Raw genomic sequence first — 23,593 nt, 5'->3', positions numbered from 1 at the left:
TACCAAATTTAAAAACGTTATTTATGATAGAAAAACAATTCTAAAATGTTGATATTTTTTAATGTATGTACAAACATACTAGTCCCTAATTTTAGCTATAAAATCTTTTAATTAGAAATTTTTAAAAGTAGAATAACTTTCCATATTTATATTATGTAAGGTAATTTTATCTATTATATTCTCATATTATAAGCAGAAGAACAAATCAAAGGAAAGGTCTTTATTTTATGGTTTTATAATTAAACAATGCATTATATTAAGTTGAGTTATAAATTGTAGAAACATTTGTATCATAAAATATGTAGCAAGCTGGGACGCAGAAATGTAATAAAAGTTTTCCTCGTAACTGATATTTTAGTATTTCGTTAGTTCATGATAAATTTAGAATGTTCTGGATTAATGGCATTACTGCCAGAATAGGTTATACTCAGAGAGACCAACAGCTCCGGATTTGGCAAAATATTTAAAAAAAAAAAAACTATTTCGGTTAATTTTACCAACTTTTTAAAAGGCACAACACGGGTTAACTGCAACAAAGTGGCGTATGACATTAGCCTCTGAATTATTTAGAAGCAGTGGTGAGTCAAAACCCTATTAATCCAATTTACTAAACCAATTATTATACATTAAAGCACTACTATTCGAAAATACTTAAGCGCTCTATGGAGCAAGTTTGAATATACTGCGCTTAACTGGCATTATTACTGAATCAAACAAAGTAAGTACCTATTACACTAGTCCAAAACAGAAATGGAAAGGAAACAAATTAGAAGTTTATTAGAGTGATACTCATATTTACCTGGGTCTCTGATTAGAGTGGATTAGATTGAGTATGAAAATCAGAATGAAAAATATACTACTAGTGCAGGAAAGCTAACTGCTGTGCTTTATGCAAAATATTTCATAAACTAGTAGAAATTAAATTTTAATCGATTTTTTTGTATAGAATTTCAATTGGTTTTGTTAACTGGAAAAAAAATCTTGTCTTACAAGACCTTTTGCCTTATTTATATGTGTAATGCTACGCATAGTAAATTTAAAAGTTTCCAATACCAGAACTATGCAATAAAAGGCAAATTTTACTACTAGTTGGAAAAAATTTGCCCACAATGCGAAGCAAGTTGACATTTTTGCTAATAAGGAGTTTAAGCTTTAGAGACGATTGTTATTTGCCATACTAAATCATAATAGCATTATAAACCATTTACAATTGTCATATAATTTTATAATAATGCCTTGCAAAAAAATATTTTTTTTATGATCGGCTACTAAAGGAAACGGCTAATAAAATTCAGACTGAACATTAGAAAAAAGGAAAGCTAAAGAAGCTTCAACGAGATTTATATTTTTAATTTGACGTCACATTTCAGATGGAGAGAAATCAGCATTGACGTTCAAAAATTGAAGGGGATGTAATAAAAAAAATCGTAAACAATATTATCTGAATGCTGGTGATGGCCATTTAGTTCAAATCAATGGTTGCAAATTTCGAAAAGTCACGATCCGATTTAATTTCTAAGCCAGGAGGTTAAGATAAAAATCATCGATTTGTAATTTGTGATGCATTCAAGGTCAAATAAAATCATTAAAGGTCAATGTATAATACCGCTATTGCCCTTTAATTGCAAAACTATGGAGTTTGATTTCAAAGCGTATATTTAACTTCAAAATACCTGTAGATTTAGCGTCAAATAATTTGGTAATTATTTTAATAATCTTTTATGTTTCATCGTTAGAAATTATTAAAATTACATGCCTAAAAATTTACTATAACAATGAAGGGGTTCTTTTCAAAAGCAAACAGTTCAATTTTTGTCTGGATTTCCAAAGATATATTAGGCAATTGGACGAGTTCTGTCATAGCAGTGGCTTCTAAATTTTCAGAATATTTTGTGATTTTAATGCTCTTGGTTCGATACAGTATGTGTTAAAAAGCAAATTTAAGATAAGAAAATTAGGCTTAAAATATCAAATTCACAATAATTTTGAAAAATAATTTCAAAATTGTAATAATACTTTGTACATAAAGTTACAATAATAAATACTTAAAAAAATTTAATAGCATTTTTATAAAAAAAGCGCAATACTGCATTTTTAGAAAAAAATTACAACGCTGTGATCGCCACTAAAAAGTAAAAAAAATCACAGGATTGTAAAATCAGCTGTTTTTAAAAGCAGATCTGTAAGAACTGAATCATTGCATGCTAAAGACAACTTTTAATAAAATTACGATCGCTGTTTTGCAAATTGAATTTTTGTTAAGCAAAAGTTCAAAATAATAAAAAATTATTTTTCTTAAATTTAATATTATCTATCGATTACGACATTAATGCTGTATCATATTTGTCTAATATTTGAAATCATGATTTTTTTCGAAAATTTTTTTACTCTTAACTGTACATTCACTTGTTTGGTATGGCGTAACTACTTTCAGATTTTAATAATCTCATTTTACTATTCATGTATTTTATCCTACTGATGAAACGTACCAAAAAGCGTATCGGTTTTTCATACATTTTTACCATGTGATTTTAAGTGTTTTTATTGAAATTCAATTTCGTCAAAAGGAATTACTTTTGTAATGTTATAATCTTTTTTTGTTTTGTTTAAATGATTAGAATTTTCTGTTTTAATTCTTGCATTTTCAGAAAAAATTTAGTATCGCATTACCACAAAAAAAATTACAGTCTCGCATTACCACAAAAAAAATTACAGTCTCGCATTACCACAAACAAAATTACAGTCTCGCATTACCACAAAAAAATTACAGTCTCGCATTACCACAAAAAAATTACAGTCTCGCATTACCACAAACAAAATTACAGTCTCTCATGACCACAAAAAATTACAGTCTCGTATTACCAGAAAAAAATACTAAATTGCATTACCAGAAAAAAAAATACTAAATTGCATTACCAGAAAAAAAATACTAAATTGCATTACCAGAAAAAAAAATAATAAATTGCATTACCAGAAAAAATCGCTATTATAAAAAAAGTTATACTAAATCAGAATAATTCTTTGAATTGTTTACTTTGAGAAAGTGGTGCCAATAAGACTACCATCTTAATTAAAACACTTGAACAAATATAAAGTCACGGTCAGAGAGAATATTTTAGGTTGAGGTCCCTTACAGTGTTGCAACGCTTCTCTGCTAACAATACATATTGACATTTTCTCATGAAGAAATAAACAGATTTTGAATGTTTTCTTCGACAATTACAAATGAGATGTCGGGATAAGAGGTAAAGCGGTATTTATTTATTTATATTTTCTTCTGCATGATTTGAGTTTGAAGGAAATGTCAAGAAAATTTGCATTGTTTGACGTGCAATTTTAAAGAGGTCATTCACTATGCAAAGAAGTTGCGAAGGTCCATTTTTTTTTCCTTTCACTTTAAAACACATTTATTTATTATGGTAATTGAACATTTTTATAAACTCCAACTGAGATAATATTTTAAAGCTCTGTGTGACAGTTTTTAGATAAAGATATAGTAACTGCTTGTACACAATTTGGCAGCTTATAAAATGATTCATAGTTAAATATCAGCGACATGAGGAAAGAGTAGAAACCTTTTACAATTTCTTAAAATGAAAAGCGGTAATTAATTGTATCTACTCATAAACTCTAATAGTACAAAATTAGAAATTACTGTGCCAAAATACGTTTTTCAGTTTTTATTTTTAAAAGAAGCTATAATCATCTTCAGCCTAATCCTTGATTTTTAATAATCATAAAAATGCAGTACTAGAAATGTGCCGGGATTTAAAATTTTGCTGGGTCTGGTTCCAGGCAAAAATTTAACCCTTTTACCCCGGGCTTTTCTGGGTACCCAGCAACCAGTCCTGTACCGTGTACCCAGTAAAATTTGGATTTATTACCCGGCCGGTTCCGGTTAATGATTAAAGTATTGTTACCATGCCGGTACCATGTACCCGGTAAAATTTTGATTTATTACTCGGCGGATATTATAACATTTAAGCAAAACACTATTTAAAAATCAGATATTTTTCCAGTGAACGGGTATTTTTTACGATATAATTCTGTGGGAATTTATTGCGTGCTTAAAAAATAAAACCAGGCATTTATTTTTCGTTAGTCTTAAGCCTAAATTTTAAAAATATTTCTAAAAAAAAAATTGGAATAGTTGTTCATAAAATGATTAACGTTACTATGAAGTGGAGACACCGACTAATAGTGGAATTTGATTTACTTAAATTTGAAATCCGGTACTCCGGATATCCGGTACTCAGTGTCATTAAACCGAATGGCTAATAATTATTTTAAAGAAAATATTCTTACGTGTAGCATAATATTTGATTTATAATGAAGGATAAAGTACCATTAAATAGAATGATAAACTCTTTATAGTTGAACTTAAGTTATAAAGTTATAGCTTTTTTTTTACAGTACAGTGTATGAGTTTTATTTTTGAGATAATTAAAAGGTTTTAAACATATGTAGCTTATGCCAGCGGAAAAAAACCTTGGCCTTGTTTACTTTTACAGCCAATAACCAGTACTTTTTAAATTTTATAATACAAATTGAACACCAATGCATAACAGTACCGAAATCATTGTAATACTTATGTTTTCATTGATTGCAGAGTGGGTAAAAATAAAAGGTTGCAGAAAGGAATTTTCTTATTGCTAAACACACATTTAGCGACAAATTCAAGTTGTCTAAAAAAATTGTTTTCTTAAAATGTTAAAAAATTGTTTTTTAAAATTTCAAACGCAGTTTAGAGAATCGTGTTCTAAAATAAAGTTACAAGTCTGCGGGAGATGAGATAGATTTATCTAATACTCGAGGAAAGAAAATATTTCCTAACTAACGCAAAGAAGAAAAAAAAGAAAAACTGGTCGCAGTGTAATTAAACAATAGCTAAGTGTGAAAAACGTCCAAGTCAATTTATTTCAGTGTTCAAAGTCATTAATATTGATTAAGATTTCGAAGGAAAAAATGAACATTTATCATTTTTAATTGCCATAAAGACGTCAACTAATATCCAACCTTAACGCAGATACAGTGCAAAACCAAATTATGAGAGGAAAAGCGCCGAAAAGGAAATATTGCTTTCAAAAATCAACTCAAATGAGCGAAAAAGGTAAATGACTTGACTTAAGCGTTGGGAGGAAAATATAATAACGAAGGCTTTAAAAAGGTAATACACATTCAAGAAACCGATTCGTTACGTGCAAATAGTTTTAAACGAGTGGTTCGTAAAGTTGTCTAGAAATGGAACGAAGTAAACACTCGAAAACACTTCGTTATTATTCCGTGCGCATCAATCAAGTCAAGAAGTTCGAAAAATTCTATATATTTCAAATTGGGAACAAGAATTACGAAGATCGAAATTTTAAGATATGAAAATACCACTTAGTCATTGGTTAGAAAAGGTAACAAGTGATTAAAAAAATATAAGAATCCTTCGTCATCGAAATGATTGTCCTATTTTAGTGTTTTATTTGCCCCATTTATTGTTCGATAGTTCGATACCGTAATAATTGTCCGATTTAGAAAAATACTTTTCATCTCAACATTTTATTTGATAAAAAAAATATTTAATAAAATTTGTCAGCAAGTCTGACTTGTAGCTGGGAAAATAATCAGTAATAATTATCAATAATAATAACCTGAAAAAAAAATAATCAAAACAATTGTATTCCTATTTTTAATAATTCAAAATAACAATGATTTAAGAAGATAAATGTATTGCTTAAAGTGCTTTCCCCTTTTTTTTTGCTTTCAAATTTTTGATTTGGCCTATCGACGAATGTAAGTTTTTAATGAATACTGAAACTTCAATGCAAACCAACTATTATGTATTATATATGAATGCTTACTGCGTTGCGCAACGTGAAAAATACGTATAGAAGTATATTTCTGATTGTACTTGAGAGGATGCTATATCGCGGGAGTTATCTTTCATGGCAAATTCTCGTTTATAAGTAATTTAAAATGTGAAGTATAGTAAAAGTCAGTTCAGATAAACCTAAAGTTAACCATGAAATTTCAAATGCCGAAACATTTTTTTTCTCCAAAAGCGTAAACAATTGCAACAATGCAAACAATTTATTGCAGGATTACTCGGAATTGAGCAGTGCTTGAAGTAATCCTATAGAAATTTGTTTGCATTTTCGTTATTTTGTAAACATTTTCTTATCATTTGAAACTTCGAGGTTTACTTTAGGTTTGCCAAAACTCTTTGCTCTAAACCAATGAATATGAAAGAGAATTTGCCGTAATTTCTTCCCCCCCATAGTGTAGTGTTCTTTTAAGATCGTGATTTGCATCAAAACAAATTAGATGCAAATAATATTTCCAATGTGCAAAAAATACTTTTAAAATAAAATTTTTCGAAAATAATCACAGCCTTCACTTTTTATTTTAAAAAGATGACTTTTTAAAATTTTTACCTCTCCATTTATTTGTTGTTGTCTTTGATATAGACCTATAATTCCAAAATATATTTTAATGTCCGTTATAATTGTTTCAATAATGAAGAGTCATTAAGCCTTTTAATTTTATTTTAAAACATATTTGAGAAACGTTGTTTTAATCGCGCAAACAAGATTTTAGCTGCTTAAAGTAGCTTCATAATTTTTCATAATATTTGTTCAGAAATTCGGATTTTTCCGATGCAGTTTCACCGAAAAAAATCGGTCACACGACAAGCGTTTCTCTTAACTCAGCTTCTTAAGAGACGATTGAATCAATACAATTTATCGAAGTTTCACCGTTCCATGTCAATTGCTTCTGTTTTATTGGCACTTAAGCACTCAGACTGTTTTGTTGGATTTAAATTTGTTTATACTGGCCAATGAACTTTTGTTTAAACAGGAAATTAGTTTCATTGATTTTAGTTGGACGCATAGGTGAGAACTCCTTGCCCCGTTTTTCGCCACTTTTTTAACCGTGAAGTGTTTACTAATGCTCTACCGTTCGTCAACTCTGTTTTTACAAAATCCTCAACACTTTCAAATGATCCACTTACAACGAAGATGATTATCACTTCCTCATTTCTCTTCTTTCTTTGGCAATATTAACCAGATTTCAAAAATTAAAATTAAATAGATTGGGGGTTTTAAATTATTTTTGTATGCAATCTTAATTATCGAAAGTAATCGAGATTCTTCCTATAATAAGATAATTTAGAAATATCTCAATTATAAAAAGCAATCGAATAAGATAAAGCAATAAAGCATTTTAATTGGTAATATTTTTTAAAATTAAATTTTATACATTCATATTTGTTTAAAGATATATCAGGTATTGATATATCTCTTATTCATAACTTCCTATAAAAGCTAAATTAATTAGCCTGTGTCATGTGTAGGTGAAATTTGGTAACTTAATAAGTTAGTATTATTCTACAGTTAATAATAATTCTTTATTGTGACAAAAAGAGAACGTTTTAAACATCACCATTTAAAATAATCGAAAGAAAACAATATATTCAACGGATGATTTCTTTTACTAAGAGCCTTTTTATTCAAATTTCTATAAAGCAACTAAAAAACAATTTTTACTTTTAAGATATATTTATTTGAGCTTTCTGGGATATTATATTACTAACGAAAGGAAAGTATAGACCTGACACGAAGTATATAATTATAACCATTCAAAGTAAACCATTTTCCTAAAGTTAGGAGAAAGTTTTAAGTTGTTTTTGTTCGTACCAGAAAGAATTCTAAGTTTTAATCTGCGGCTAATATTTTTTACGTTTTGCCCTCAATCTGTATATGATTAAAATTTTATTTTTCTGAAAGCTGCTTTAAATTAAAATTTTTATGAAAAAAAAATCTCGTGTGTTGTTTAGAAAGCTAATTCAAGCCATTTTGGGTGGTACTTGCTTAAAGATTATAAATAGCTTCGAGTTTAAGGAAGCGGATGCTATTTGATTTAAAGTTTGTGTATCGTATTGATTGCACAATTAAAAATTTTCTCTTTTAATTTGCTTTTGAATAGCTTTACGTAAATATTTTCTATTTTCTAAATTTCAAACAGGCAGAATATTTTAAAACAGGATATTTTAGGAGCTTAAAGAAGGTTTTAAGCGGAAATTTTGAAGGGGAGAGATGAAACTTCTCGAATAGTTTTATTTCAGTTGCATTTAACTTTTCATTTACTTTTCCAAGTTCTAAAACTTCGTATATCCTTGTAGAAAAAATTACAAGGGAACAATTTGATTGTTCTACAGGGGAAAAGAATTCTAAAGGCAATTAGAAAGAAACAATCAACGAGGTGCGAACGCTATGACGCGAACAGTTCAATTTATTGCTTTGGATTTTTGATTTTACCAATTGGGGAAAGCTAGTGGATAAAAAATAAATTCTCGGCTTCATTTCTTTTTATTTTGTAGTTTCAACGGATGGACTCTTAAGCTTAATAGAAAATTATTTGAATGTCACTTAGAACTTTCATCCTTTTAATCCTTCAACTTGAATCCGCGTTAGGTGGACCTTTCTCTATTGACCGAACTCAACTGTCAAGGGGGTGAAAAATTGGGAGGAGTATTCTTAAATACGTTTTTAATCTTTTTCATTTAATTTTCACAAATTAAATGACGTTGGATATTTACATTATTTGACAGTATTTCAGATTCTCTATAGCTTTTCTTAATAAAATTATGTCAATGAAATTTTATAATCAACGGTTTTTGATAGGGACTTAAATAGTATACAATTGCCTTTTTTTAAGTTTTAGATAAGTGTCTTTTTTATGCAAATAACATATATAGCGTAATCCATTATAGCGTTACACATATAGCGTCATCCATTATAGCGTAACATTTATAGCGTCATCCAAACCGTATTTTATCTGTTAAAATTATAGTAAAATTGGATTTAAAAAAAATCTGAAAACTGAGAAACATGTATTACATGTTTAATTCCCTTCACTCAAAACCCCAAATCGCATAATTCTGTTACTTTAAAGTTTTAAGGAAAAATTCAAAGAAAATTTAAAAATTATCAAGCACTCTTTCATTTAATCTAACAAAAAGGTTATTTTCTACAAAATTTTTACAAAATTTATTTTCTACAAAAAATATCAAGAAAACGCAAATTAAAAATTTAACCTGAAGTCCAAGATGGCAAGGTAGAAGCCTTTTAAGGTTCAACTTATACCGAAAATATTAGCTAATTTGTATTTTCCCAAAACTCATAACGTTATTAAAGGCAGATATGGAAAAAATTAAATAGCTAAAAACCTAGTTCATAGTACAATTAGCAGCGGAATAACAGTGTCTGCGAACCATAATATTGTTCAAATTAACAGTAACGTCAATACGGTGAACTATAATATCGTTCAAATTAGCAGTGACTCCAATACGGTGAACCATAATATCGTTCAAATTAGCAGTGACTTCAATACGGTGAACCATAATATCGTTCAAATTAGCAGTGACTTCAATACGGTGAATCATAATATCGTTCAAATTAGCAGTAACGTCAATACGGTGAACCGTAATATCGTTCAAATTAGCAGAAACTTCAATACGGTGAACCATAATATCGTTCAAATTAGCAGTGACTTCTATACGGTGAACCATAATATCGTTCAAATTAGCAGTGACTTCTATATTCTGAATCATAATATCGTTCAAATTAGCAGTAACCTCAATTCAGTGAACCATAATATCGTTCAAATTTGACTACAGTATCAAGTAAAATCCTAAAATCGTACAAAATAATCTCGCTTAAATTAGATTGCACAATATTATTGTACTTACACGGTAACACGATTAAATTTTTATACCATCAAGAAATTTTTGCGATATCATGGTACAAGATACCAACATCGACGATTGATCTGTATTATACAAATATCTAAGTTGAACTGATTTCTTTTCAGAGTGTTTAGCTGAATTCTTGTCTCTAAATTCTTACCTACTATATTCTTAGTCTCGATAAGTGATAAATATTTCTGGTGTTTTCTATCGGTCATATTTTTTACCACAAAAAAGCATTAAAAGTAAACATTCCACATTTTTTTGTTGATAAACAAATTTTTTTTAGCAAAGTTGAACGACTCTAGGAAAACAGCGTTGGCACATGGAATTAATATGCAAAAGAAATTTGACACTGTCATAAGAATTTCTTCAAAATTAAATACAGTTTGCTAGTCCTTTTCAGTAATTACGTTAAAAACAAAACCTGCTTTAAAAAAATTTGCAGCAACAAATTTGTTCAACTATACTAAATTCCCGTAGGTACACTGATTGAAATATAAGACATATTTACTAAGAAAGTTATTGCAGTTACAAATTATACTTTATTTAAAAAAAAACTTAATTAAAACATTAGAACAATAAAAAATAATTTAATACCTCTCAAAGTAATTTTTATTAGATTTTAATAATTTTGAAAACTAATGCAAACTAAACTACAACTACACATTTACAAAAGTAGTGTATTTCAAAAAATACTAATTAATCAATAATTTTCACAACTTTATATTTTAAAATTCAATAATTTAATACGAAATTGTAATTGATAATTCAACTACAATTCCTTATAAGTTTGGTGTAAAATTCTCTCTGAAACTAATTTTTGAATGTATTTAAGATCCATGCTTTATCTAAAACTTAGATTTTGGATAATCTCATATACGACAAGTTAAACCAACAATTTTTTGCAACGAATACTCCAAATACTCTCAAAGAAATAATATTTAAATTATACTAGTATTTAATCTTACTCGATTCAAGTTATTTAAATTTCAGTGCTTTAAGTTCTCTTCCAGCAGTTTAAGGCCAAGTCTTTTTGACATTGGAAAATTATGCAATACAATTTTGGAAATTTAGATTTTGTTTACAATTTTATCATACTTAGACTGCATTAAAAGTGTTAAAATTTCAAAAATTTAAGTACAAAGATTAATAAAAATAAGTTTTTTTTAAAATTATTTCATCAGTAAAATTCTTTTATACAGAAAACTGAGAAAAATTGAAACATATTATATTTAAAAGTAACAAACTCAAAACACTCTTAAGCTCGAAGTTGAAAGTTAAGTTATGCCAGGAAATCAAATCGAAATGTTAAGAAACTTCTAAAGCAGAATCATTCAGTAAGTTTAAAAACATTTTAAAATGTCCCAGTGAGGTAAAAAAATTTTTTAAGTAATTTTTGTCAGACAAATTTTTATTTGTACTGAGTAATAAATAATTAAAAACTTTAGTGTAAATATTAATAGGTTATTTAATTATTTGAACAATAACGTTTCTATTTACAGAAAGCTATGAAAAGTTCGGAATTTAAAATTTCTCTTATTTGAAATAAACAAATCAAGTTCACCATCAGTTCAAGTTTGAAAATTAAGTATTTCGAATATAACATATTGAAATATTAAGAAATTTTTAGAATGCTTAAAAGGTTTATAAAATTGCGTAGTACGGTAAATATGCTTAATTTAAAATTGCACTTACTTATTATTGTTTTATTAACCATTGTTTTATTTTTTAAAAATTAGTTATTATGACTAGTAAATAAAATAATTTAGTATATCAATAAGAAAAGATTATTTAATTATTTGAATAGTAAGATTTTTATTGACAGAAATCTTCAAAAACATTTAAAACTTATTTATCAAATTTAAAATAATGTATTAAAAAAAGTTGAAATATTTAGAGATTTTTAGAGGAGCATCTTATTAAAATTTTTTTCTTTAAATTGCGTGGCATAATAAACATTTTTTTCATCAAATATTTCGCACAAATTTTTTTATTTAACAAATTATTTATAAGATATATTTCCTTTTTTTATACTTAATTATTTAAAAGAGAATAGAACATCGTGGATGCAAAAATCATTCATTAAATTACATATCAAAAGATAAAATAATAATTTCGAGAGATAATCAATAATTACCTTTTCCGTAACATCCCTTTTTCTTGATACTATCATGCACGATTGTAGTTTCTTTTAATATTCGCCGTAATTGTTTACCTCCCCGACGAAACCTTCCTAATTCAGTGGCTAAATTCGTAGCCATTACCGCACGAGCGGACGGCATTCTTATTTCACGAGTTATACTGAAACTAAAGATCTTCCATAACTTATACGAGCGATCGCAACGCTTCCTAGTGGTCAATGCATGAAATACTGATTTGATTCAGTTGCGACCGGAATCAGTTGACCTTTTGAAGTTTTCCGATTTAGATTATTTGACCAGTTATCTATTTGATATCTATCTGATTTGATTTGACCACCCCCAAAAGAAAGAAGGAGATAAAGTGAAATATAATACATTTGTGAATCTTTAGTAGTAATGTTTTTATAGTTATTTGTTTTCAATTTTATTTATAGTAGTGCAATTGAAAATGAGAATATCAAAACTGTACAATTACCAGAGTAATAAAATTTTCAGCAATAATAATTTGCAAATAATTTCCGGAAAAACAGCCTTATCAATATTAAATGATTATGTACATAAATTTATTTTGACTTGCATGACAAAAACTAGCTTGTACAAAACTATTATGGGTTTTTCAATTTAATTATACAGAAGATATATTAAGCTAGACTATTTATGTGACAAATGCATTTGAAATCTGAGTAAGCTAAATTCATTATACTTAAAATTACATCATTTCATGGATTCAACTTACTGTACTATGACCATTTGTGCTAAAATTTAATATTTTTCTTTTGCATATTCAATAAAGTTGAAAAAATAATCCTGAGTATTTAAGAAAAATAAATAAAAATAGAATATTTCGTATATATATATATATATATATATATATATATATATGCTATTTTTATATATATCTAGTAAANGACAGAGTGAGACTCCATCTTATATATATATATATATATATATGTTAATAAAATAAAATATATCTTATTATTACCCTATAAAAGCAATGAGTAACATCTTAACAAATGAATAAATTTTACTTTAGTTTTAGGTCTCAAAATTATTCTACTCGCAATCAGTGGACAAAAAATATTCGCCCATCCATAAAAAAAGATCGCGAACAAAAAAGAAAATGTAAAATTATTTAATAACTAAACAAATATGAATATACGCAATTTTACGATTCTTTCTTATTTTTTCTTTCTTTTTTTCCCAGCTTTTTATGAAAAACCTGCCCACTCAGCTAGCTCGCCAACTACCGTAATTGTTTCTCATCATTCCTTTTTCTCTTCCTTTAAAACGTCAATATTTTCGAAAAACAAGCAAAACATTTGTTTTACAAATATTCAATTATTGGAGCTTTCAATAAGAACATTTTGCTAGTATGTTAATCGTAACGAAATAGACAATTACCCAGATTTGAAAAATAATCATCTGTACTTAATAAAAATTTAACCTAAGGAATACAGATTGTGAGACTAATGAGAAAAAATAGCGCAGTAATTTTACTCGTTGACGAGATTTAAAACAAATAAAATAAGGAATGGCTGTTATCGCTCTTTACAAAGTTTTTTTATTTTTAAAAATTTCAATCTAAATGTTATTTTGTATTTGTTATTGATTTTGTTACGTTATAAATCTATATTATCTTGATTGATTATATTATCTCTAAGAGTTATATTATTATTTATGTAATCATGTAATCTTTCTCGCTCTCTTTTTTTAGCTACTTTTGATTGACCTGTACTCGAACTAATAAAATAATGATAGATATCGTGAGGGTAAAGATAGATATCGGTATTTTCTATAAAATTGGATTAATTGTGAATATTTAAAACAGGAAAAAAAAAACTGAAAAAAATTCACGAAAAAGCATTTAAATTTGCAATGACTTTCGAACAAATTGAAATTTTGAAACAAAATTCGAGTTAAGTTCGCAAATAAAAATTACTCTTTCAGTATGTCAAATATTAACTCTGTAGTTGCATTTCAGCGGACTACAGATGGACCAAACATGGCATTTTTTCCCTATAAGTTAATAATTCTCGAGCTAATTTTATTTGTCTTCATAACCGTCGTTGAACAGCCGAACCACTTTTTTGGGTTACTAATGTTCAACTCTGTACAGAAGACAAGGGAACTCCTGGATCAAGTATTGGGAGAAATTTGCCTTCGTGGAGAGTTTTTTGATGGAACTAACTCGTATTTGCGTTACATGATGAGGAAAACCGCGAATATCTACCATGATACCGTAAGGTGACTTCAAGGGGAGTCTAACCCATGATCCGTCTACCTCTGAGGATATTTTACGTCAGCACTGTGGTCGGTGCAAGCCGGATGCGGAAATCGGTGGGGATTCGAACCCAATTCACCTCATTGGAAGGCGAGCGCTCTATCTCCTGAGCCATCACGGCTCACGAACTTAGGGTCGAATCCTTCTTTTCATACCCTCAATAATCATTTATTAAAAAAGGGCAAAAATCACTCTCTCAATTATTGAAATTTTTTTCTGCTTAATAATTATAAAAAAATAGATGTTTTGAAATGTAATAGTTTGTCAGATTTTAAAAAGATTTTTTACATAGTTTTAGTACAGTTTAGCTAATTATTATAAACTATTTAGCTAATTATATATTTATGAGATCTAAGGTAAATAAAAGTGTTTTTGGCATAAACATTATTAAGATTATTTGTGCAAAAATCCACTCTTTATGGTAATATTTGCTCCTTTATGTAGGAGACAAAAAAATGACATTTTATTAGAAAAAACATTTTCTCTTTCAAAAATGTGTTAGTAAGCTTCTTCTATCACATTTATAAATTTTTTTTCACAATCTCTCTTTAATCTGCTATTTATATGCGTCTAATGACCCAATGTAGCGTAATGATTATCAAGTCTGACAACGGAAACTTTTAATTATGTACGTTCTATTTTTTACATGAATCAAAAGGGCCGGGATAGCCTGGTCGGTAGGGCACTGGGCCCATGTCCGAGAGGTCGTGGGTTCGAACCCCGCCTGCCGAAGACTCCCCGTGCAGTAAATGGTGACTGATGCACGTTAAATCTGTCGAGCCGCAAAGTCCTCCATGTTTCCATAACAAATCAATACCTCTGGGGGTACTGGATTGGAGATCGATTGTTCTCTGATTCAGGTCAAAATTACGATCTGTGGATGAATGAATGGATCCGCCCTATAAAACGGGCTGTGACGTTGTGGCTGAAGACGAATTCTTGGCCATAGGATGACGCCACTGAAAAGAAAGTGATAAACGCACACTCTGCTTTAAATTTGCTCGCTTTCACCAAGCAGGCATTAGAAACAACAACATAAATCAAAGAAGAAACAAATTTTCGCTGTGAAATTTTGGAAACTTCAGGACATATCTGCTAGACACCGTCCATTATAAATCTATATTTTAATAAAACTTAATATTAAATATGTTGTTATATATCTATAATTTATTATGACTGTAAGCGTGCGTACATCCGAAGCTATGCGAGAAAACGGTGGCATTTAGCGATACAACTTTAAACATGTCAACAAACATGTCATTCTGCTGATATAAAGTGTGACAGGAATTTACAAAGTACTTTGGTCAGAAGAGTCTTTCCTTTTTTAGTTGGATCAAAGACTTTTTAGACCTGTAAAAAGGGCTACGTGTCTCAAGCGTCATTTGAACACGGCGTGCTGTGTCTTGGGCTTACGAGGAAGGACATAACATCAGATTCCTTGACTGTTATCGACTTTTTAGATGTCAACTACCTTATGGAACTTATCTGACTTTTGTCAGAAGACAATTGGAAACAACAACACATTAAAGATTAAAGTGGATGTGAAAGCGCATTTGTGCTTCGAAACTCGATATCCGAATTGGCGATTAGAATTTTTTGCATGGCAGAAAATATGGCATCTCAAGTTTAATAAAATTCATGAAAAGTTGAAACTGTCGAAACAAAATAAATTGTTTCCGAGGAAATGGAAGACGAAAAACGATTGGTCTCTTCAAACTAAATTTGAGTAGAGCGATAAAAGTATGGGTGAGAAAAGTTCTCTTGCAGGTTCGTTGATTTGAAAACTGAGCAAATAAAGATATAGAGCTTCTTTCTGAACTTATTTTTATCTCTTTTTAACTCTAACTTTAATGTTTGATTTATTAAAGCAACGGTAAGTAAATGCAATTTCTTAAAAATGAAAGATATATGATTTTTTATTTATTTTATAAAATTGATTTTTCTGATTTCATGATATTTCTTAATCAGGAAATTGTGTAAATTAAATGCATTAATTAATTTAAATATACTAGTAAACTACAGTAAATAAAATCAAATTTCAAAAATTAGGGGATATTTAATATTTTAAATTAAATAAATTAGGTAGAAAAACTAAAATTTTTCAGATTACGAGGAGGGGCAATATTGTCTGCATATGATATTACCTCTGTCTATGATATAGAGTTTGTATATGGGTCATTCTCACGAAAACTGTCATTTTTCAGTTCATAAAATCCCGAAAAAGTAAAGTGAATAAAAAGCTCTGAAACTTTTTATATTAATAGAAATATGTAATGGCATTATAAAGAAAGTATATATCCTATAAATTATACTTAATATTTAAATTAATTAATTTTTTAAATAATTAATTTATAATTAATTAATTTATAATAATTAATAATTAATTAATTAATTTAATAAATAAATTAATTAATTTAATAAATTAATTTATTAATTTTTTAATTTATTTTTCAAATTAATTAATAAGTAAATTAATTATTTTCACTATTTAAAAAGTGAGGGAATGACACTAATAGTGAGGGAATGATATTTTATTTTAATACATGTTTTTATCTAAGTTACATCTACCTAAAGTTTGAAAATGATAACATACTAAGTATATCTAATATTTATTATAATTTAGTCTTATATATTTAATAGTTTTTACAGGTTTGGGAAATAAAATTGGCTGGCACGATTGAACAAAAAAAAATTTAATAATATACTCATCTTGAATCATTCCCTCACTTCAGCGTCATTCCCTCACTTTATACACTAGTGAGGGAATGACGAATTCAATAAAATTTAAAAATAACAGTTAGGCCTAATTAATTTCTGAAGTCAATCACATACAATTATATTCATACAAGAAAGCAACATATAATTATCCACTTTCTCGATGAAGTTGTATTTTATTTTACTCTAAAAAATGACATGAGGGAATGACAAATGTAAAAAATTTTACCTGGTTTGATTCATTCAAATTTATTCCACAGCAAAGCTTCTTTAAGTTGAAGATGGAAACATACTGCAATTTTGTTCTATGATGCCAGTTGTTAACTTCTGAAGTTTTTATTAAAATATTTTTATTCTAAGAAGATTGCAGGTGATAAGAACATTGTTGTGAGGGAATGACGCGAAACACTGGGGACAAAGTTTAAAATAGTGCTGTGTTAATATTTTTATCAGAAATTAAATTTAAAATTGATTTTCTGAATTCTATATTTTAGTATTCTGAAATAAAATACACGAATTTGTAAAAATTTTTTTTTTATTTCAGAAACAATTTTTTTCTTTTTTTAAATCAGCAGTGGGGACAAGTGAGGGAATGACAGATTAGTATATTTTAATTACCTAAAATGAATAAAAAATAAAAATTGATAATTTTTTTAAATTCTTTTGTTAGCTTGCATTCTGAAGGACACTTTCCCTGAATTTTTTTTCCGTAAGCTGTAAAACAAACATAAAATATACTGGGGACATGAAAATGACTGTTTTTGTGAGAATGACCCATATATACTATATGATATAGAATAGGGTGTAGAGTCTGTGTATGATATTATCTCCTCCGATTTATGTAATACCAAGTTCTGATTTTTTATCTATTGTATGAGATTATTTAAAGAAGGGCTGCAAGACAGTTTATGCATTAATTAAATTCATGTATTCAGAACAATGCTGCTTAAGGTTAATGCTAAGCCAAAAATCGGAGCGTTCGTGACGGTGAAATTGTTGTTGTTACTTTGCGTTGCACTAGAGCTGCACAATGGGCTATTGGCGACGGTCTGGGAAACATCCCGGAGGATGATCCGAAAACATGCCATCACAATTTTGATCCTCTGCGGAAGGGATGGCACCCCCGCTTCGGTAGCCCGACAACCTGCGCGCGAAGTCGAGCACTTTACGGTAGCACAGTTTAACGAGGACCAATACCGCACACCCTCGGTCCCTACGCAGACTGATCCAAGTGGTCACCCACCCGCACACTGACCGTAGCCAGTGATGCTTGACTTCGGTGATCTGCTGGGAACCGTGTCTTAACGATCAGTCCACTGCGGGACCGTGACGGTGAAACAAAAGTCAAAGAATGTTGAAGTCAAGGGATGAATAGTCGCAAAACGATGCGAGGTGAATCATGCACAATCTGCCGAAGGCAGAAGTATTGACTATTCCAGCGCTTGAATAATACCGAATTTATTTGTATTAAATTTCAACTTGCAAAGTACGGCAAAAAAACCTGGACAAACAATTTTAATATAACTTATAATATTTTATATAAGCAGCATTGAACAGCCGACTCAATTCTGAGTTTACGACAATAATGTGCAAGTCAACTCCGTAACCTTAGAACTTTAAACACAATCCAGAAGACAAGGGAGCTACTGGATCAAGCATTGGACAAACTAGCCTTCGTGGAGAACTTGTTTGAGGGAACGGATTCGCATTTGCGTTACATGGAATGGAAAATCATGAAGTCCTCGAACATTTAGCTTGACGGTAAGAGATTCAAACCCATAATACGCTTACCACTGAGGATTTTTTGTTAAAAATAAATGCATTAACAAAATATAAAAAATAATAACATGACTAGACTTTTACTAATAAATAAATCTAATTGTTTCAAAAAGACCGTCTTTTCAACAATGATGAGGCGCTAATGCTTATTGGAATAATCAGCAATAGACTGTAAATCGTCTACCTTTAATTTATCTCATTCCCGCCGAACTGATTGCTAAGTACAACGATTGTATACAGAGCAAACGAATGATTTCAACCAGTCATTTACCTAGCTTAAACAAGCCTAAAATAGCAGATTTTTTGCTTGACATTCTAAAAAGTCAGAAAACTACAAGTAAGCTAATGGATATATTACAAAATATTTCATAGTAAAAGTGATAGACAAAGAGAAACGAATGCACCATTTTAGAAGAAATAAGTAAACTTCTAGGATGCAATAACTTTGCTGAATTTTTTCTTCTTCTTTTTTTTGCCGCGCGTTGTAGAATAAACATGGAGGCATAGTTAATGAAGGTCGATATTATGGTCATTGAAGTGTGATAGCATATTAATTCAAACAATAAAGAATAAAGTGGTCCCAATATCTAAGCATTAAATTTAAAATTTTATAGGAAATGCAATACTATAAATCCTAGGTCATTTCTCTTTTTCCTTCTTGTTTTTTTTTAAAAATTGTTTTATTATTAATTCTACTAAAATTAAGTCGACATTGTATGTTACAGATTAATTTAAAAAAATGTTTGTTGCGAAATCTTATCTGCACTTGAGAGGGAAAAAGTGACATATCTTTAAAAAAAAAATTACGAACAAATTATCATAATACACTGGTTATCATAAATTAAGGAAAAATCACAAAAATAGCGATAACTCTTTCAAAAGTAAGCCAAACCGTGCAAAATTTGCATATGTTGTCCACTAAGAGTAGCTGAGTAAAATTGCAATATGCAAATTAGTGGCGCTGCACTCGGCTTACGTCATCTGCCTGGAGCATAAAAGTCCAAGTTTGAGAGAAAGCACACAAATTTTACTGTGATTGCGACATTGAAAATCTGAGATAGCCAATTCGTAATAATGACCTCTAGGCATCATTTGCCTGAAGAACTACGATGGAGAGCCATCGGGAGACTAGAGGCAGGGCAGAGTCAATCAGAAGTGGCCAGATGGCTAAATGTGAGTCCATCTGTGGTTCATAGACTTTGGAGGCAATTTCAAACCACAGATTCGGCATCTAGGAGGTTCAGTCAAGGACGGCCAACTGTTACGACCAGTGCCGATGACCGATATTTGACATTAAGTGCACGCAGGAATAGAACCGCTACTCCGACACATCTTAGATCCTCTCTTGCTGCAGCCACCGGAAGGTTGGTGTCAACGTCAACTGTGCGCAGAAGGCTCCACGAAGGTGGTCTGTATGCGAGACGACCAGCCATTTGCGTGCCGCTCACATCACGCCATAGGAGAGACCGTTTGCAGTGGGCCCGACAACATGTCCACTGGACGTCAGATCAATGGAGGCCTGTTCTCTTTACGGATGAGTCCAGGTTTAGTCTAGAAAGTGACAGTAGACGTTATTTGATATGGAGAGAACCTGGGACCCGTTATCATCCATCAAACATCCGTGAAAGAGATGCATACGGAAGAGGCAGTGTCTGTGTTTGGGGAGGCATATCCTTAGGAGGGCGCACATACCTCCATGTCTTTCCAAGGGGAACCGTGAATGCTCAGGTTTATCGAGACAACATCCTTGATGCTTATGTGCGCCCATATGCCGGGGCAATTGGTGATTGCTTCCTGTTACAGGACGATAATGCAAGACCACACAGAGCTCGCATTGTTGATGATTATCTTCAACAGGAAACAATTACTCGCATGGAGTGGCCAGCTCGATCCCCGGACTTGAATCCTATCGAGCACGTTTGGGATGCTCTAGGGAGGCGTGTATCTGCCATCAATCCGCCCCCTCAGACCCTTGCCACGCTTGCAACTGCTTTACAAGAGCAATGGCTCTCACTTCCTATTGAACTGATAGACCGCATAATTGAAAGCATCACACATCGCTGTTTGTGCTGTATTGCTTCTAGAGGCAATCATATTCCATATTAAAGGTACTTTTTCTATTGCAAACCGATACTTCCAATTTGTTTATTTTATACATGTGCTAATTTCTATACTACTATTAATGTCTGATAATTTCTTTTTATGTTGTTTAATACCTTACTATGTGTTGTATATTGTGGGTAAGTTTCATAAAATTCCATGTGTAATTTCTTGAGTTATCGCGATTTTTGTGAATTTTCCTTAATTTATGATAACCAGTGTATATAAATATTAAAAAAAAACCCATTTCTCAATATTATTTGCTTATTTTTTGAGCTAAAAAATAAAACACGAAATGGTTTTTGAATTGACGAAGAATATAAATAATTGAATAATAATATAAAAAAGTAATTAAATATTTTTTACCTGTAAAGTATACTTTATATTTAACTGTATTTACATTTATTTATTCTTTTCAATATTATTCTTTTCAAGTTATTACGTTTATGATTTTGATTATTTAAGGTAAAGTTTAAAACTAAAAGCTTCTTATTAAGTAATCCGCTAATATCACCTTTTTACTCACCATTTTACGATAAACATATTTGAAAAGGTATCTAACTTATTAACCATTTTATAATTATTCAACAATAAACAAGTTATATTTTTTCGTAATACTCTCGAATTAAAAATATGTCCAATCAACATACACAATTGAAATATTGATTACAAAATTGTAAAATGTTAATAGGAATTTACATTTCGCATTATTACTTACTAATTCCTTTCGAGAAAAACATTTAACGAGTTTTTATAGTTTTCAAAATAAAATAGAATTATTAGTAATTGAACAATTTTATTAGCTTTAAATTTCATTCAAATAACAAAATCTTCGGAAACAAATCTGCGTTAATACAATAAACAATTAGGGATTTATTAGACTGAGAAATTTTAAAGTTTGATGTATCCATCGCTCAGAAATAAAAACTATTGTGTAGTTATTGTGAATTTTTGTAAGTGAAGTCCCCGAATATACTCAATAAAAATATGCATTTTTAATTTTACAAGCTACACGTTTTAAGCTTGATCTTATTAAATAAATTGTGTCAAAGGTAATAAACAAATGACTGATAATGTAAAAATATCTTAATTCAATATTCAATAGGTTCAATTAATTATCTTATATCTGACTATATTTCTCAATCAAAAGTTTGAAAATTTTTAAGATTCAAATAAATATCTTTTTAAAATAAAAAAGAAGCTTAAAAAATACATTAAATAACATACCATTATTTTCAAACCAACAGATCATCTTATCTTTATCTAGCATTGATTTCACTCTTATTGAAATATCATCTTTGACGTTTTTGCCATTTATATTATGAGTGGACTTGACACATAAAAATCAAAATACTTCTGTTTCGCTTCGACCGAAGTTGTTCTGACAACGTTAAATTCTTTTGGCTCCATACGAATTACTAAGGCATGCAGGTCAATACGTGGACAAACAATAGGGTAATCTCAATTCATTGATAAGATCTCACATAAAAGTTCTAGAACATTGAAGAAAAAAAAATAAACACAGACCATCTTCTCAGACCCATTGCATTGTATACAATTGCCTCATATAATGTAACACAATTATGAAGGTCTGCTTAAGGAAGGTGCTACTAGGGCTGAAGTAGTCCTAGGCCTCGTACTACAGAAGGGCTTCCGAAGAGTCCCAGATGAAAAGTGATGATTAAAAGAAAGCTGTCACTAACAAAATAAAACTAAATAAATCTTTTTGAAAACTACTACCCCTAATTTGGTATTTTTTGATAAAGAAAAGTAAAAAAATCTTGCATTTTAGGTAAATTTTTATTTGTTTATTTTTGAAAATAATTTTTTTAGGGGAAAAAACGGAAAGAGGAAAATGTACAGATCACAGTGTTTGCTCTGGCTATGCTATAGTGGAAAGAAAACAGTGGTAGAAACAAAGCTTTGTTTGCAAATTATTATGAAATTTTAAATGCATTAGAAAAAATGTTTATCACATAGTCCTTAATGAGAGCTTAAGGTTCAAAACAGTTTACTTATAAAAAATTGCAATCAATTAAGAGAAAGGCTTTATAATTTGATCTTATTTAAAATGGTTTCTGTTACGTTGTAAAAATTATGAAAGTTCTTATTTTAATAACATGTACTATTTCACAAATTTGAAAAGCATGCAGACAAATAACTTTAACACCAATATTTTGGTTTATATTTTTCAGATAAGCATACTGTTTGTATAATTTCCATGTCTTATATGTTAAAGAAAATTTCACTATTACTAAATAACAAAAAACACTCTTTTTTTTAAAAAAATTTCAGTTTTGTATTCTTTTTCGAAATTTCCATTATACTTATTACAAAATATTACATTTTATTAGTTTGAAAATTATAGTAGTAACTATTAAGGGGACCAGTTCAGATAAATTTTTGTCGAGTTTTAATTTTTAATCAATTATGTTATCGTCTTCTTAAACAACATTTCACCATTTTGTGTGCAAATTTTCCAACCTGATCTATAAAAATCAATTATTTTTTGAATGAATTATCTGGAGATTTCATTTTTCCACCTTCCAAACCTTTAAATATTTTGCATCTATAAGAATGTTTTAGATATCACAATAAAACCAAAACTTGACTGCTCAATATCAGGTGAGTATGGTGGGTGAGGCAATGCCTTCCACCATGATTCATCAGTTTTTTTACCGCATTTGGCACTCCTGGTAGTTACTCTAAGAAAGAAATATATTATCGAAACTACCAGAATACAATAAAATTTACCTTTGTCTCTGGCTCTATAGGAACGCCAAAAGCACGGTAATTTTTATAGAACTGTTTTCGTAATGACTTTTGGTAAAACTAACA

At 29.5% G+C, this 23,593-nt stretch overlaps 1 protein-coding gene across 2 annotated transcripts in view; it reads right to left on the bottom strand.

The window, feature by feature from the left end:
• Positions 1–22,407, bottom strand: part of LOC107451578 (dual serine/threonine and tyrosine protein kinase) — a 69,162-nt gene extending 46,755 nt beyond the window's left edge. Inside the window, exon 1 of one of the 2 annotated variants that reach the window (XM_016067725.4) lies at positions 21,983–22,407. In XM_016067725.4, the coding sequence (XP_015923211.1) occupies positions 21,983–22,025 (43 nt within the window). In that variant the 5' untranslated portion in view covers positions 22,026–22,407. Of the gene's footprint in view, positions 1–11,876; positions 12,096–21,982 lie in introns of those variants that run through there. The other variant, XM_016067724.3, reaches the window with a different exon arrangement.
• Between the last annotated feature and the right edge of the window lie 1,186 nt (positions 22,408–23,593).

The sequence above is a fragment of the Parasteatoda tepidariorum genome, chromosome 7 (genome assembly GCF_043381705.1).
Source record: "Parasteatoda tepidariorum isolate YZ-2023 chromosome 7, CAS_Ptep_4.0, whole genome shotgun sequence".
NCBI classification, from domain to species: Eukaryota; Metazoa; Arthropoda; class Arachnida; order Araneae; family Theridiidae; genus Parasteatoda; species Parasteatoda tepidariorum.
Note: the sequence above shows the minus strand (reverse complement) of the source record. Positions and strands in the feature narration are given on the sequence as shown.